The sequence below is a fragment of the Callorhinchus milii genome, unplaced genomic scaffold, assembly GCF_018977255.1.
Source record: "Callorhinchus milii isolate IMCB2004 unplaced genomic scaffold, IMCB_Cmil_1.0 Scaffold2, whole genome shotgun sequence".
Taxonomy (NCBI): Eukaryota; Metazoa; Chordata; class Chondrichthyes; order Chimaeriformes; family Callorhinchidae; genus Callorhinchus; species Callorhinchus milii.
Genome location: NW_024704743.1, coordinates 116,618,604 through 116,631,539, shown reverse-complemented (window position 1 = coordinate 116,631,539; position 12,936 = coordinate 116,618,604). Strand labels below are relative to the sequence as shown.

General features: G+C 46.1%; 1 protein-coding gene across 2 annotated transcripts in view; it reads right to left on the bottom strand.

Moving 5' to 3' along the window:
• ralbp1 (ralA binding protein 1) overlaps nt 1-12,212 on the bottom strand; it is a 30,001-nt gene extending 17,789 nt beyond the window's left edge. Inside the window, exon 1 of one of the 2 annotated variants that reach the window (XM_007897247.2) lies at nt 12,152-12,212. In XM_007897247.2, the coding sequence (XP_007895438.2) occupies nt 12,152-12,172 (21 nt within the window). In that variant the 5' untranslated portion in view covers nt 12,173-12,212. Of the gene's footprint in view, nt 1-5,583; nt 5,739-12,151 lie in introns of those variants that run through there. The other variant, XM_007897248.2, reaches the window with a different exon arrangement.
• Nucleotides 12,213-12,936: the final 724 nt, after the last annotated feature.

Genomic DNA, 12,936 nt, shown 5'->3' with positions numbered 1-12,936 from the left:
CTTCGAATGTTTCAACTTTGGTTTCCTCATATAGCCCAAGTGATAAAGCCACCAACCAATGAGAAACAGCCACTTGCACCAGGAAGATCCTAGGTTCAATACATAATAATACTTGCATTTGATATAGTGCCTTATCACATCCTTATGTAAGACACCTTAAAGCAATTCACAGAATACACTGTAAATAATATTCCCACATTTAAACAGCGCCTTATCACGCCTTCGAAACTAATACTAATCCTTGCATTTGATATAGCGCTTTTCACGTCGGGAGGACGTCCCAAAGCGCTTCACAGAACACACTGTAAAGTGAATTGACTGTATATTTGTGGGCGAACGCGGCAGCCAATTGCGCACAGCAATGTCCCACAAACAGTCGTAGATTGAAAATGACCAATTTTATTATTGTTTTTGGTTTTTGGAGGGATTATTATTAGGCTCTGTGTGGAGTAAGGAAACTTGCCCAAGGTTTCGCCCTGACCTGGAATTGAACTCAGGTCTCTCACTTGCAAAGCGAGTGCTCTAACCACTGAGCTACAGGACTCCAAAACATCTCAGAGTTTCACAGAATATACTGTGAAGTGAATTGACTGCATATGTTGTGGACGAAATATGGCAGCCAATTGCACACAGCAGTGTCCCACTAACAGTCTTGGATTGAAGTGACCAATTTATGTTTATTATTTTTTTAAAGAAATTATTACCCTCGGAAAAGCGAATCGACTAACAAACGGTTTCCTACTTACTGCTAGGTAAACAGAGGCGTGTGGAGTAAGGAAACTTGCCCAACATTTCGCCCTGCCCGGGAATCGAACCCAGGACTACAGGACTCCAAAGTGAGTTGACTGTAAAGTGAATTGACGCAGAATACAGGTTCTGTGTTAATTGATTTCAGTCTATTGGCCAAGGAAGGATAAAACCAGCTACGGTTTCCAGTCTTCTGCACAATCTAGCTGTCGTGACCCTCCTCTCTACCAGAAAATATGTTGTCGAGATTATTCGGCTATGCCTCCCACTGTTGCTTAGTCAATCTATAGTGGGTACTTAAGATGAGGTATATAGAAGGGTCACTTGTGCCAGGTACAGAAAGGAAAACCGCACCCAAGGAACTGTACTCCACAGTAAAGTAAAATTAGTACTAATCACACAGACAAGCAGGCACAAGGTCTGAATCACGTCACGTGGCCCATTCACAAGAATCTGTCATGCATTGCATTTGAAACCGAGCTGCTTTGGCTGTCACGTTCTCTCATTCCAGTTTTGTAAATAACTTAGAAATAGAAGAGCAATTTGTACAAAGAAGCATTTAGAGATTTCAGTGCAGGCTGATCCTTTGAAGGCGTTAGTGTCTTGAAATATGTATGGCGCCTGACGTTTCTCTGTAGGAGGCAATGCAATAGAATAAGGGTGTTATAACACTCTAAATTCCAGACACGCTGGTGTGTAGGACAACTTGCAAGATGCAAGAATCTCCTGATGTTGGCATATTTGGATGGTGTTTAGCTGGCATGCTGCAATGCAGCATGAAATCAAAACGGTACTTGCCGGACACTCCAATGCAGTGCTGGGGATGCACTGCATTGCTGAAGGTGTCATCGTTCGGATGAGATGTCAAACTGAGGCCCTGTCAGGTAGACGCTAAAGATCTCAGGGCTCCATTCGAAAAGATAAGGGAGTTTCTCAGAGGATCCTGGCCAACAAAATAAAATTGGTCATTGGCTGATTGTGGGGCACTGCAGCATGCAAAATGGCTGCCTCATTTGTCTATAAAATATAGTCACTACTCTTTACAGTATATCATGTGAACTGCTTAAGAAACATCATCCTCACGTGAAAGGCATATTATCAAATGCAAAGATTATTAAAGCAATATCCACAGAATGCACAGCAAAGTACTGCACAGGATACTGTACTTTCAGTACTTGTTAGTCTACAGAGGTCTATTGCATTCTGTTTCTGACCTTTGCCATTCATTGCATACAAAGTACATCATACAGAAGCAAAAGCTTTATTTTTCAGCATCTCTATTTCTGACAGCCTTCAGTTCGACTGAGACTCCAATCCAATGCACAGAAAATCTAAGACAAAGTACAGACTGTGTTCTAAGTTAGAGGATATTAGCGAGACCATCAGAAACAAGTCAAAATTTTAAATTTATGTTCTAAACCTCAAACAGTTCTCACTACGTTCATTAAACAAATGATGTTAAATTACAGTCAACAGTAACATGGTCCAGAGAGATTCAAAGGTAGTGCATTTAAATTCTATTAATTGCATACTCAAGTTGACAGCAAAAATTATTCAATAAATCAACCTACCGTATTCATATAACCAGACTAAACATAAGTGGACTCAAGTCGCGCGGACTCTGACTGTACCGGAACCACAAACAATCTCCACCCACCAATCACACACTATCTAGCAATTTTGAAAAATCAAATTTATTTTCAAGTGTTTTTGTACATAAAAGCAGCAGCTATTTTGCACACAAAGTCTCACAAAAATCCGTGAGGTGAATGGACGAATGACCAATTGACCTGGAGGACCATTTGCCAGGAGAAACTCCCTTCTCTTTTCAAATACTGTTGTAGGATCCTTAACATCCACTTGAATAAGATGAGACCTCAGTTAAACATCTCACCTGAGGGATGGCACCTCTGTCAATGTTGCGCTTCAACAGTAAATCATAGGCTACAATGGAGGCAGAGCTAACTCATGATGCTCCTGAAGACTAAACATGTAATGCAAGTCAGGTTCAACTTGATGCGGGTGGGTTACCACATTTCTCAGCAAGGTTACCAGGGGTTTTCCCCTCACACTGAGCGCGATAGGTAAGCTCTGCCTCCAGAGATGGCCGGAGATAGTCACACGGATCCAATACTACACAAAATTAAAAAAGGAAACAAAGCAAGTAGAAGTAGACATTAGGAAAAAGAAAAGGACTGGCTTAATTAAGTGACACCACCTTATTAGGCAGCAACGCCTACCATTCGCTTCATCAAAACCCCAGCATCATTGCTCAACATGCGTTACTTCCTCAAAACACACAGACCCATCACTCTAGGCTCTTATATTTTTATCAGGAACAATTTTATCTCCAAACCACTAGTACAGAGGATAGTGACAAACAGGAAGCAAATCTCAAAATGAAGAATCTGATCATGTGAAGCTGAACAACAAATTGCATTTACATAAATAAGCCTTATACGTTGGAGAAATCTTTTCAACATCAAAAACTAAAGTTTGCGTAAAGAATTCTTTTTTAAAAAATCTACCTAAAAGTATTTAGCTTCAGAGGTGTGGCAAAGTACATTGAAGGAACTCCCTCCATACAGTAATAATGCTCTTTAAATGCCAAATCATAACTTCACACAATGCACTAACCCTAACCCATCACGTGTTTCCATTTTTCCTTAGATCAATTTGAGACATCAATAAAAATAAAATTCTCCTCAACTGCAGCTTACTCACATCACAGCAATTCCATTAATTAGCTTGGGCAAGGCTGACAACCGGTCTGATTATTAAAATATCAGCATGATGTTATGCACTTCTTCACTCTGCCAGCCTCCCCCACTGAGCTTTCCATTTGTGGGTGTTGCATCACCCTATTCCCACTCAAGGCTGGCAACCCTGCAACCAAGCTTCTGCCAATGATCCTCCAAAGCCTACCACCAGCAGGTGCATGACAAGTGACTAACTGTTGGGGAGTCCTGTAGCTCAGTGGTTAGAGCACTCGCCTTGCAAGCGCGAAACCTGGGTTCAATTCGTAGCAGGGTGAAATATTGGGCAAGTTTCCTTACTCCACACGCCTGATAATAATCCCTCAAGAAAAAAATAATAATTTGGTCACTCATCCACGACTGTTTGTGGGACAAACACCACTAAATATATGGACGATTCACTTTACAGTATATTCTGTGAAGCGCTTTTGAGACGTCTACAAGACGTGAAAAGTACCATTTCAAATGCAAGGATTATTATTATTATATTCCCTCCAGGTGGACGTGTGCAGCCTCCACTCACCTTGCAAGCGAGAAACCCACCTTACCCCACCCAAGATTCAGAAACATGGCCAAGGGCAGGCAGGACCCACTGGTGCAAGCCAAATATATATTGGGGTATACATTTAGATCCATCAACAAGCCTTGCAATACTTTGTCCAAGGTCAGAAACGAATCCAACAAACTACAGGTGCAAACGTGCGCCCCCGGCAATTTATAGCACAAATTGGGCCCAGCCCACTGTGCTGTGCAATAACACACTGAAAATGTTGTCAGATTAATGGATCTAGTTCAGATCATGTCTTCCAGTACTGGAGAAGGCCATTTGACCCACCTTGTCGTTGCTGGTGCGAGCTCTCTTATAAGTGTTGTATATACCCATTACATTACCCTGCTCTCTCTCTCTCTCTCTCCCACCGCCTCCAGTTAACAAGCATAACGACAACTTGAATTTGTATACAGGATACACATTTGCACCTTCAGGCGCAAGAACATCGAGGAGTGCTTTACGAGCGCGGGGTCGTTCGTGGGGGAGAGGTGGCAAGAATTGGCTCATTCCAATGGATAGCTTTTAAGACAGGACTTAAGACATACGTAGCACGGCAGCAGCAAAACACGCCAATGAAGTACTGGATCTGTAAGTGCCACAATCGCACAGTGTACACCCACACATACATCCACATTACCCCCCCCCCCTTTTTTGGGGGGGTGGGGGGAAGAGTCTTAGAAAGAGAGAGAGAGAAAAAAAGTCTTTACAGAACCAGAATAACCAGAACAAACTTCATCAAAACACAATAGCCCTCTAATGACATCAACAAGTCCGAACAGGAGCAGCTCCGGCCCAGGATCCACAACTGGAGTAACTTATCTGGACTGGACAGGAGTTGTAGTCCAGAGGAGGTTATAAAAATAACTTCCTCCGCCTCCCCACCCCCCCTCCGCCTCCCCACCCACACACCCCCACACCCACACACCCCCCCCACCCACACCCCCCACCACACACAGAGGCTGTGGCACACAGTGCAGGAAGGAGTCTGCACTCCAGGTGTGGGCAGCTGCTGTGTGTGTGTGGGGGGGAGACCCTGGGGCGAGTCAGGGCGCTGCTAACACCGCGCCATTCCGCTTCCCCGGGAGGGAGGGACGGAGGGAGGGAGGGAGGAAGCCCCGGAGGCTCGTGGACAGCCGAGACTGACTCCAAGGGACACGAGGCCTGGCCCCGGGGGAAGGGGCTGCGAACGGGACGGGGACGGGGAGGGAGGGGGGGGTGGCCGGGGTTTGGGAGAGGAAAAGGCGGGCGGGGAGGGGAGGCGGGGGTGGGGGTGACCGGAGGGAAGTCAGGGGAGAGGGCAGGGGGAGCGGGCAGAGCTGCGGGGTGAGGGGGTGCGGTGCGGGGGACCAGCCCTCCTGCCGGGCCGCGGCTGGTAAAGCGAGCCCCGGGGCTCGGGTTATCGACCGGCGAGAGAGAGAGAGAGAGAGGCCTGCAACCTCCGAAGCGAGACCCGCCCGGTCGCCAACCCTCCCGCGGGCCCGCAGGCCTACACCAGCGCCTTGACCCCCTCCTCCTCCCCTCAGTCCGTACCTCTCCTCAGAGCAGCCGCTCACGGTGCCCTCAGCTCGGGAGCCGCCACATACCGAGCGCCGCCGGGGGTTGGCTCTCTCTCTCTCCCTCTCCCTCTCTCTCTCGCTCGCTCGCTCCCTGTGAGCGGAGGAGGGGCGGCGGCCACTCACAGCGCAGGCGCCGGGCTGCCCCTGCCGTGCGTGCCCGACGTTGCCGTGTCGTCATCGCGTCCTCCTCCCACAGGCGCAGTGCGTGACCCTGTGTGCCGTCATCACGTCAATCACTAACCCCGCCCCCCCCTTCACTGAGGCCACGCCCCCGCCCTGGTCAACATTGGGAGCCAAGTGCCAACATTGGGTTTGAACCCTTTGGAAGTCCATCCCACATTCCCTTTGCCTCACTCCCTCCTTTGCCTCCTTCAAGACCCTCCGCCTCGACCGCACCTTCGTCACCCGCTCCTGATCCCAACCCACCCACCACCACCCGGCTCGGGTCCAAAATCCCCTGACCGTCCAGCGCCTCGGGACGTCCGCCCCATTTCGAGAGTCGGACTGGGGATGTGGGGAAATCAGGAAACTTCCTCTGCGGATGGTCCCCGCTGCTGACCACCTTGTGCGGCCTCGTTCAGAAGTTCCATTTAAGTCTGGACAAAAGTTTTTAAACTCTGCCACTCCCCCCTCCCCCCCCCCACCACCCCAATTGGTCCCCCATTTTACCTGATATAATAATAATAATCCTTGCATTTGATATAGCGCTTTTCACGTCGGGAGGACGTCCCAAAGCGCTTCACAGAACACACTGTAAAGTGAATTGACTGTATATTTGTGGGCGAACGCGGCAGCCAATTGCGCACAGCAATGTCCCACAAACAGTCGTGGATTGAAAATGACCAATTTATTATTGTTTTGTTTTTTTGGAGGGATTATTATTAGGCTCTGTGTGGAGTAAGGAAACTTGCTCAAGATTTCGCCCTCTGCCTTGAATTGAACTCAGGTCTCTCGCTTGCAAAGCGAGTGCTCTAACCACTGAGCTACAGGACTCCACGATAATCCTGAGCTTCTTCGGGGGATTCAATCTCTCACTACGATAGTCATCTTAAGATATCTACCAAAAATCTTAAGATATCTACCAAGAGAAGCAGAGGGGAGGTTAGAAGAATTTTTTTCACTCAGCGAGCTGTTCGAATTTGGAATGATTTGCCTGAAAGGGCAGTGAAGTCCGATTCGATAACAGCTTTTAAGAGAGAACTGGATAGGTATCTGGAGAAGACAGGTTTGCAGGGTTATGGGGAGAAAGCTGGTGATTGGGGTTAGTGAAAGTGACTTGCTCTGTCAAAGAGCCGCACAGACTCGATGGGCCGAATGGCCTCCTTCTGTGCCGTAACATTCTATGAAAAAAAACCTGTAGTCTCCCCACTAGTGAGATCAGCTATTTAACACAAACCACAGAACTTTGACTCCCGATTGCTCAGTGCAGTTTTCCAATGACCCATCACCCTCAACAGGCCACTTCCATAACCTGTGGGACTTCCGTGGTTTGCAGACATTTCTGGGATTCACCGACGTTTCTTCTGACTTCCCTATTTGATCTATTGGTGACTATTTTGTATCTATGGCCCCTGGTTTTGGTCTCGCCCACAACTGGAAACATCTTCTCTACATCTACTCCATCAAAACCTTTCATAATTTTAAAGACCTCAATCAGGTCTTTTCAAGAGAAAAGAGTCCAAGAGTGTTCAGCCTTTCCTGATTGGTGTAACCTTTCAGTTCTGGGATCATCTTTGTGAATCTCCTTTGCCCCCTCTCCAGTGCCTCTACATCTCTTCTATAATGTGGGGACCAGAACTGCACACTGTATTCCAAGTGTGGTCTAACCAAGGTTCGGTATACATTTGCCATAACCTCCCTGCTTTTCATTTCTATGCCTCTGGAAATGAACCCCAATGCCTGGTTTGGTTTTTTATGGCCTTATTAACCTGCATTGCTACTTTTAATGATTTGTGTACCCCTAGATCCCTTTGCTCCTCTACCCCTGTAGGTTTTTATATTCCAGGCAGTAAGTGACTTCTCAGTGGTCCCGGCTCCACTGGCTTCCCATCAGACAGAGGATACAGTTCAAGATCCTGGTCCTCAACTTCAAAGCCCTCCATGGTCTTGCTCCCCCCTACCATCCTGCCTGTTCCCTCAGCTCAGCGGGCTCTGGCCTGCTTCACATCCCCCGCCTCGTTTGCCATACTATTGGCGGGCAGGCCTTCTGCCACTCTGCCCCCACCCTCTGGAACTCCATCCCGCAGTCCCTCTGCCTTGCCCCCTCCCTTGTCATCTTCAAATCCCATCTCAAGACCCTCCTTTTCGACCGTGCTTTCGATCACCCTGCTTCCCCCCACTGCCCTCCACTCTCCCGACCCCCCAGCTCAGGTCCGAAACTCTATCCAGCGCCTTGGGACATCCTCCCGATGTGAAAGGTGCTATATAAATGTAATTTTGTTGTTGTTGTTGTCCCAATACCGATCCTTGTGGAACACCACTTCCAACCCCCTGCCAGTCTGCGTAGCTACCCTTTACCCCTACTCTCCGTTTTCTGTTTTGTAGCCAGCTTGCTATCCATTCTGTTATTTTCCCCCTGACTCCACATGCTCTGACCTAATTCATTAATTTATTATGCGGTACCTTATCGAACGCTTTTGGATATCCAAATATATTACATCTACCGCATTACCCTTGTCTACTCTTTCTGTTACCTCTTCAAAGAATTCAATGAGGGTTGGTCAAGCATGAAATCCGTGCTGACTATTTATTATATTTTTGGTTTCTAGATATTTTTCGATTACCTCTTTTAGTAAGGATTCCATTATTTTTCCCACCACCGATGTTAAGCTCTCTTGTGATAAGAAAGTTTTTATCACAAGAGAGTCTCAGGTGAAGTAGGCCCTTTATTTAATTTCATTCTAATCTTATTTTGGGGACATTTCTCTCACATGAACGATATAAAATAAATGTAAGTTGTTGTTACAGTTGCAGTCTGGGGCCTCCCCATTTACCTCCGCGACTTCTTTTTGCCATAACAGAACTTTGATGTAGACCAGAAACCGCTATTAAGGACTGGAGACTGCAAAGGGGAAAATTCTTTCTGCTGCTGCAGTTCCTGAGTAAAATCCTGCGACTCCTTAACTCTAGAGTTTGATTTTAATTTGGTTCAGCTGCTTTCTTTTTTCTTGTAAGTTTTATTCTTTTTCTCTTTATATAAGAGAAAGAAATTATTTGTGATTTATGGCAAAACTGATTTCCGTTTGCAAGGACAAACGGCTTTTAAGGCAGTTATTTCACAATGCATATGGTGTCACCCTGCCTCAGCATTCCCACCACTGAGTCAGAAGATTATGGGTTCATTCCCCCACTTTGGGACCTTGAGCTCACATAGTCTAGGCTGACACTCCAATGCAGTGCTGGGGGTGCATTGCATGGTTGGAGGTGCTGTCCTTCCGATGACACTTTAAACTAAGGTCCCATCTGTCTGGTCAGGTGGACGTTCCATGGCACTACTCGAAAAGAGAAAGGAGTTTCACCCGGTGTCCTGTCCAAGAATACCCCCAAATAAAATTGGTCATTCACTTCATGGCTGTTTGTGGGACTTTGCTATGCTGAAATTGGCTCCCATATTCCCCTACAAAAAAACACTCACTACACTTTAGATTAAGTTCTGTGAAGTGCTTTGAGACGTCCTTTTGATGTGAAAGGCACCAGTAACAAATGCAAGGATTATTGGTATTATTTTATTGTTTTCAACTCCATTTTCTGTCTCACCAGCTCTCTTTCTCCTTATCTCCTGGGTGGTACAGTCCTGACATGGTCCTGTACTGGGTTGGACCTTGAAGCAGTCGACCATCATTTGTGAGACTTCTTGTTGATCCGCCCATCTTAAGAACATATGAAAAGTCAGGAATGACATAAGACCATTTAGCCCTGGAAAGGTTAAACCTCTAGTACATCTCGTTCTGTGTTCTTATTGTTCCAGGAACATAGTGGGGAGGCCATTCAGCCCCATTGAGCCTGTTCTGCCATGTGGTTGATATGGCAACCGTGGTCTGAACCCATTGGAGATTATGGGTGGGGACAGGGATTTGTAAATGCAAGTATTATATGATTAACCCTGTTTGAGAGAGTCTCGCCTGTTTAAGATCAGAACAGCTATTTTTCAACACTTGAAAATGATCTCCCCTCAGCCAGAATCAAGGATGATATCTTCACAGAGCCTTTCAGACAGATAATAATCTGCGCATTTGATATACAATACAAAAACACATATATTCGCCCCCACGTCATTGAGACGCCTCAAAGTACTTCATAGAATATATTGTAAAGCGGATTGACTGCGTATTTTGTGGGTGAAACGCGGAAGCCAATTGCGCACAGCAGTGTCCCACAAACAGCCGTGGAGTTGAGCGTTTCCTTTTTTTTGGAGAGATTATTACCCCGCCTTAATAAGTCAGCGAGATGTCTCAAAGCGCTTCACAGGATATACTGTAAAATGGAGTATGTGTATTTTGTGAGCGAACCACGGTGGGGGGATGGTGAGCAGAGGGCTTATTTCAAACCACGCTTTAACTTTGCTCCATAAATAAAGAACGCAACTCTGACCCTTTGTCTTTTTGGTGAAGATCGCAAGTGTAGTGTATTGGTTACAGCACTCGACTCGTAAGTGAGAGGATTTGTGTTTGATTCCTTTGTGAAACCTAAAGCAAGTTTCCTTATTTCACACGGCTGTTTACCTAGTAGTAAGTAGGAACCAAATTGTTAGTTGATTGGCGGATCACTTTCTGGGGTAATAATCCCTCAAAAAGAAATGAATCACTCAATCCACGACTGTTTGTGGGACACTGCTGTGCACAATTGGCTTCCGGTTTCACCCACAAAATACAAAGTCAATCCACTTTACAATATATTCTGTGAAGCGCTTTGAGGCGTATCAATGACGTGATAAGGCGCTTCATTATATGAAGGATTATTGTTATTTTCAATACCGACATGCTTGGTTTGGGCTTTTCTAGCCTCCACCTGAAGTTCAGTGTCTGCCGGAGGCAAAGTCAGTGAACAAACGCACCAAATTGTTCCTTTGGTCAACATCCTTTCAAGCCTGGCTCCTCTCCTCTCTGCTTGGTCTCCATATCATCTCCGAGACATTTATAATATGTGAACAATGCTGTATTAAATTGATTACAACCTATGAATAATAATGCTTGCATCTGTTATAGTGCCTTATCATGTCTTCCAAACGTCTCAAAGTACTTCACAGAATATAAAGTGAACTGACTGTGAATTTTGTGGGAGAATACAGTCACTACATTTTACTGGAACACTCTGGAAAATCATGGAACACTCTTCCTCTAGCCCTCCGCCTTATCCCTTCCTTCCCCACCTTCAGGTCGCGCCTGCAGACCTTCCTCTTCAGCCGTGCCTATGGTCACCTCCTCCGGCTTGGCTCCTAGGTCTGGGACGGGACCCTGTGTGAGGGGCACTGTATAAATGCAAGTTGTTGTTTACAGTAAAATCCTGTAAAGCACTTTAAGATGTTTCAACGAAGTGATAAGGTGCAATATCAAATGCAAATAATAAGAATAATAAATATAAATTGCTGAGTTGCTGTAGCTTGCACCATCCTCCTCCTTTGTTTAAAAAAAAGCTACATTGTTCACAGGAAAACCTTTTAAGATCCGGGAGGAGAGAATGCTTGATTTCCAGTCAAGCGTTTCAGAAGAGGATTTTGTGATAACGATGAGCTTCGGTTTTTTTTAATTCCTGGATTCCCAGCGTTTTAATGCACCGTTTGGCAGCTTGCCACCACAATGTGAAATTACATGATGTTCAATGGTTCTCACAGGCTTCCTGTCAATGGAATCATTGTGAACTCTTCAGTGGTAGCAAAAGAAAGCTGCACAAAAAGCCTTTTGTTTCCACGAAGAGGGAGTGGGAAGTGGGGGTGGGTGGGGGGGGGGGGGGGGAGGCGGGTGGTGCGTGGGAGGGTTAGCGACACGTTTTGAAAGAGAGGGAAAGGGAAAAAAATAATCTTTGACATACAGTATTCAGTCATTCATTCCGAATTCTCCTTGGTACTGCAGGCACAGGAATGGGAGCAGGAAATTATTGACGTCGATAGCAAACTCGCTGGTGCTACCTGTACCGCAGTGACACCAACAAGCTCAAAGAGATTTTGGAACTTCCTCAGAACCACAAACCAAACAATACCTACCCCCCCCCACCCCCCCACCCCACAGCACCACCATAACAAATTACATTTGTATAGGGCCCTTCACGTTGGGAGGAAATTCCAAGGCACTGGGCCTTGGGACACATAATAATAATCCTTGTATTTGATATAGCGCCCTATCACGTCTTCGAGTCATCTCAAAGCGCTTCACAGAGTATACTGTGCAGAACTGACCGCATATTTGTGGGCAAAACACGGCAGCCAATTGCGCACAGCAGCGTCCCACAAACAGTCGTGGATTGAGTGACCAATTTTTGTTTAAGCAATTATTATCCCTGGAAAAGCGATCATCTGCCAATCGACTGACAACCAAGTTCCTACTTACTGCTCGGCAGAGTTCTTTCATTTCCACTTGCCAGCATCCAGTCAATGTCTCTGTCCAATCACATTGCCTTCGAGTTTGAGGCGCCAGCCACTCCCAGGGGCACCGATCAAACTCAACTATACTAGACTGCAGGACACCAGCAGTGGGTTTTGTCTTTGTGAATTCCACTGCTGAGATTAATAATGCTGTTGTTTTTCTGCAGGCCTCTTTGTGGAAGTAAAATGAAAAGATTATTCTTTGCCGCCTCTTCAGAATTCCGTTCAGAATGATAATAATCCTTGCATTTGATACACATCGGGAAGACGCCCCTCGAAGATCTTCGCAGGAGTTACTGTAACGCATATCGACTGTGTATTGTGTAGATGAACTCGGCGGCCAATTCGAGTGCAGCAATGTAGGTCATTCTCTTCCTTTTCAAAATGAATCGTGTTGTTGCCCGGTGGGTTTGCTAGGTGGCGTAGTGAGCAGGGTAGGCAAAAAACACTGTTTTATTCTCCATCTCACCCTCGCTCACTCTGGGTGGAGAAAGGAACTCACATAGCCCCAGCGAGAAATAGCAGGGTATCTCAAGAATCCAGTCCAGGTCTCCCAATCTCTGGCAGATGACATGTGTGTTCCTATGCGTACAATAGGCACCACAAAATGATATATTTAAAACCGAATGCGACTCCAGAATTAGGTAGGCAGGTTGCGTATTCCATTCCATTCCACGGGAAGGTGGGATTCATAGAGCTCAAGTTTGGTTTGGATAATCTTAAGCACAGTGATGGATGTCAGACATCTGA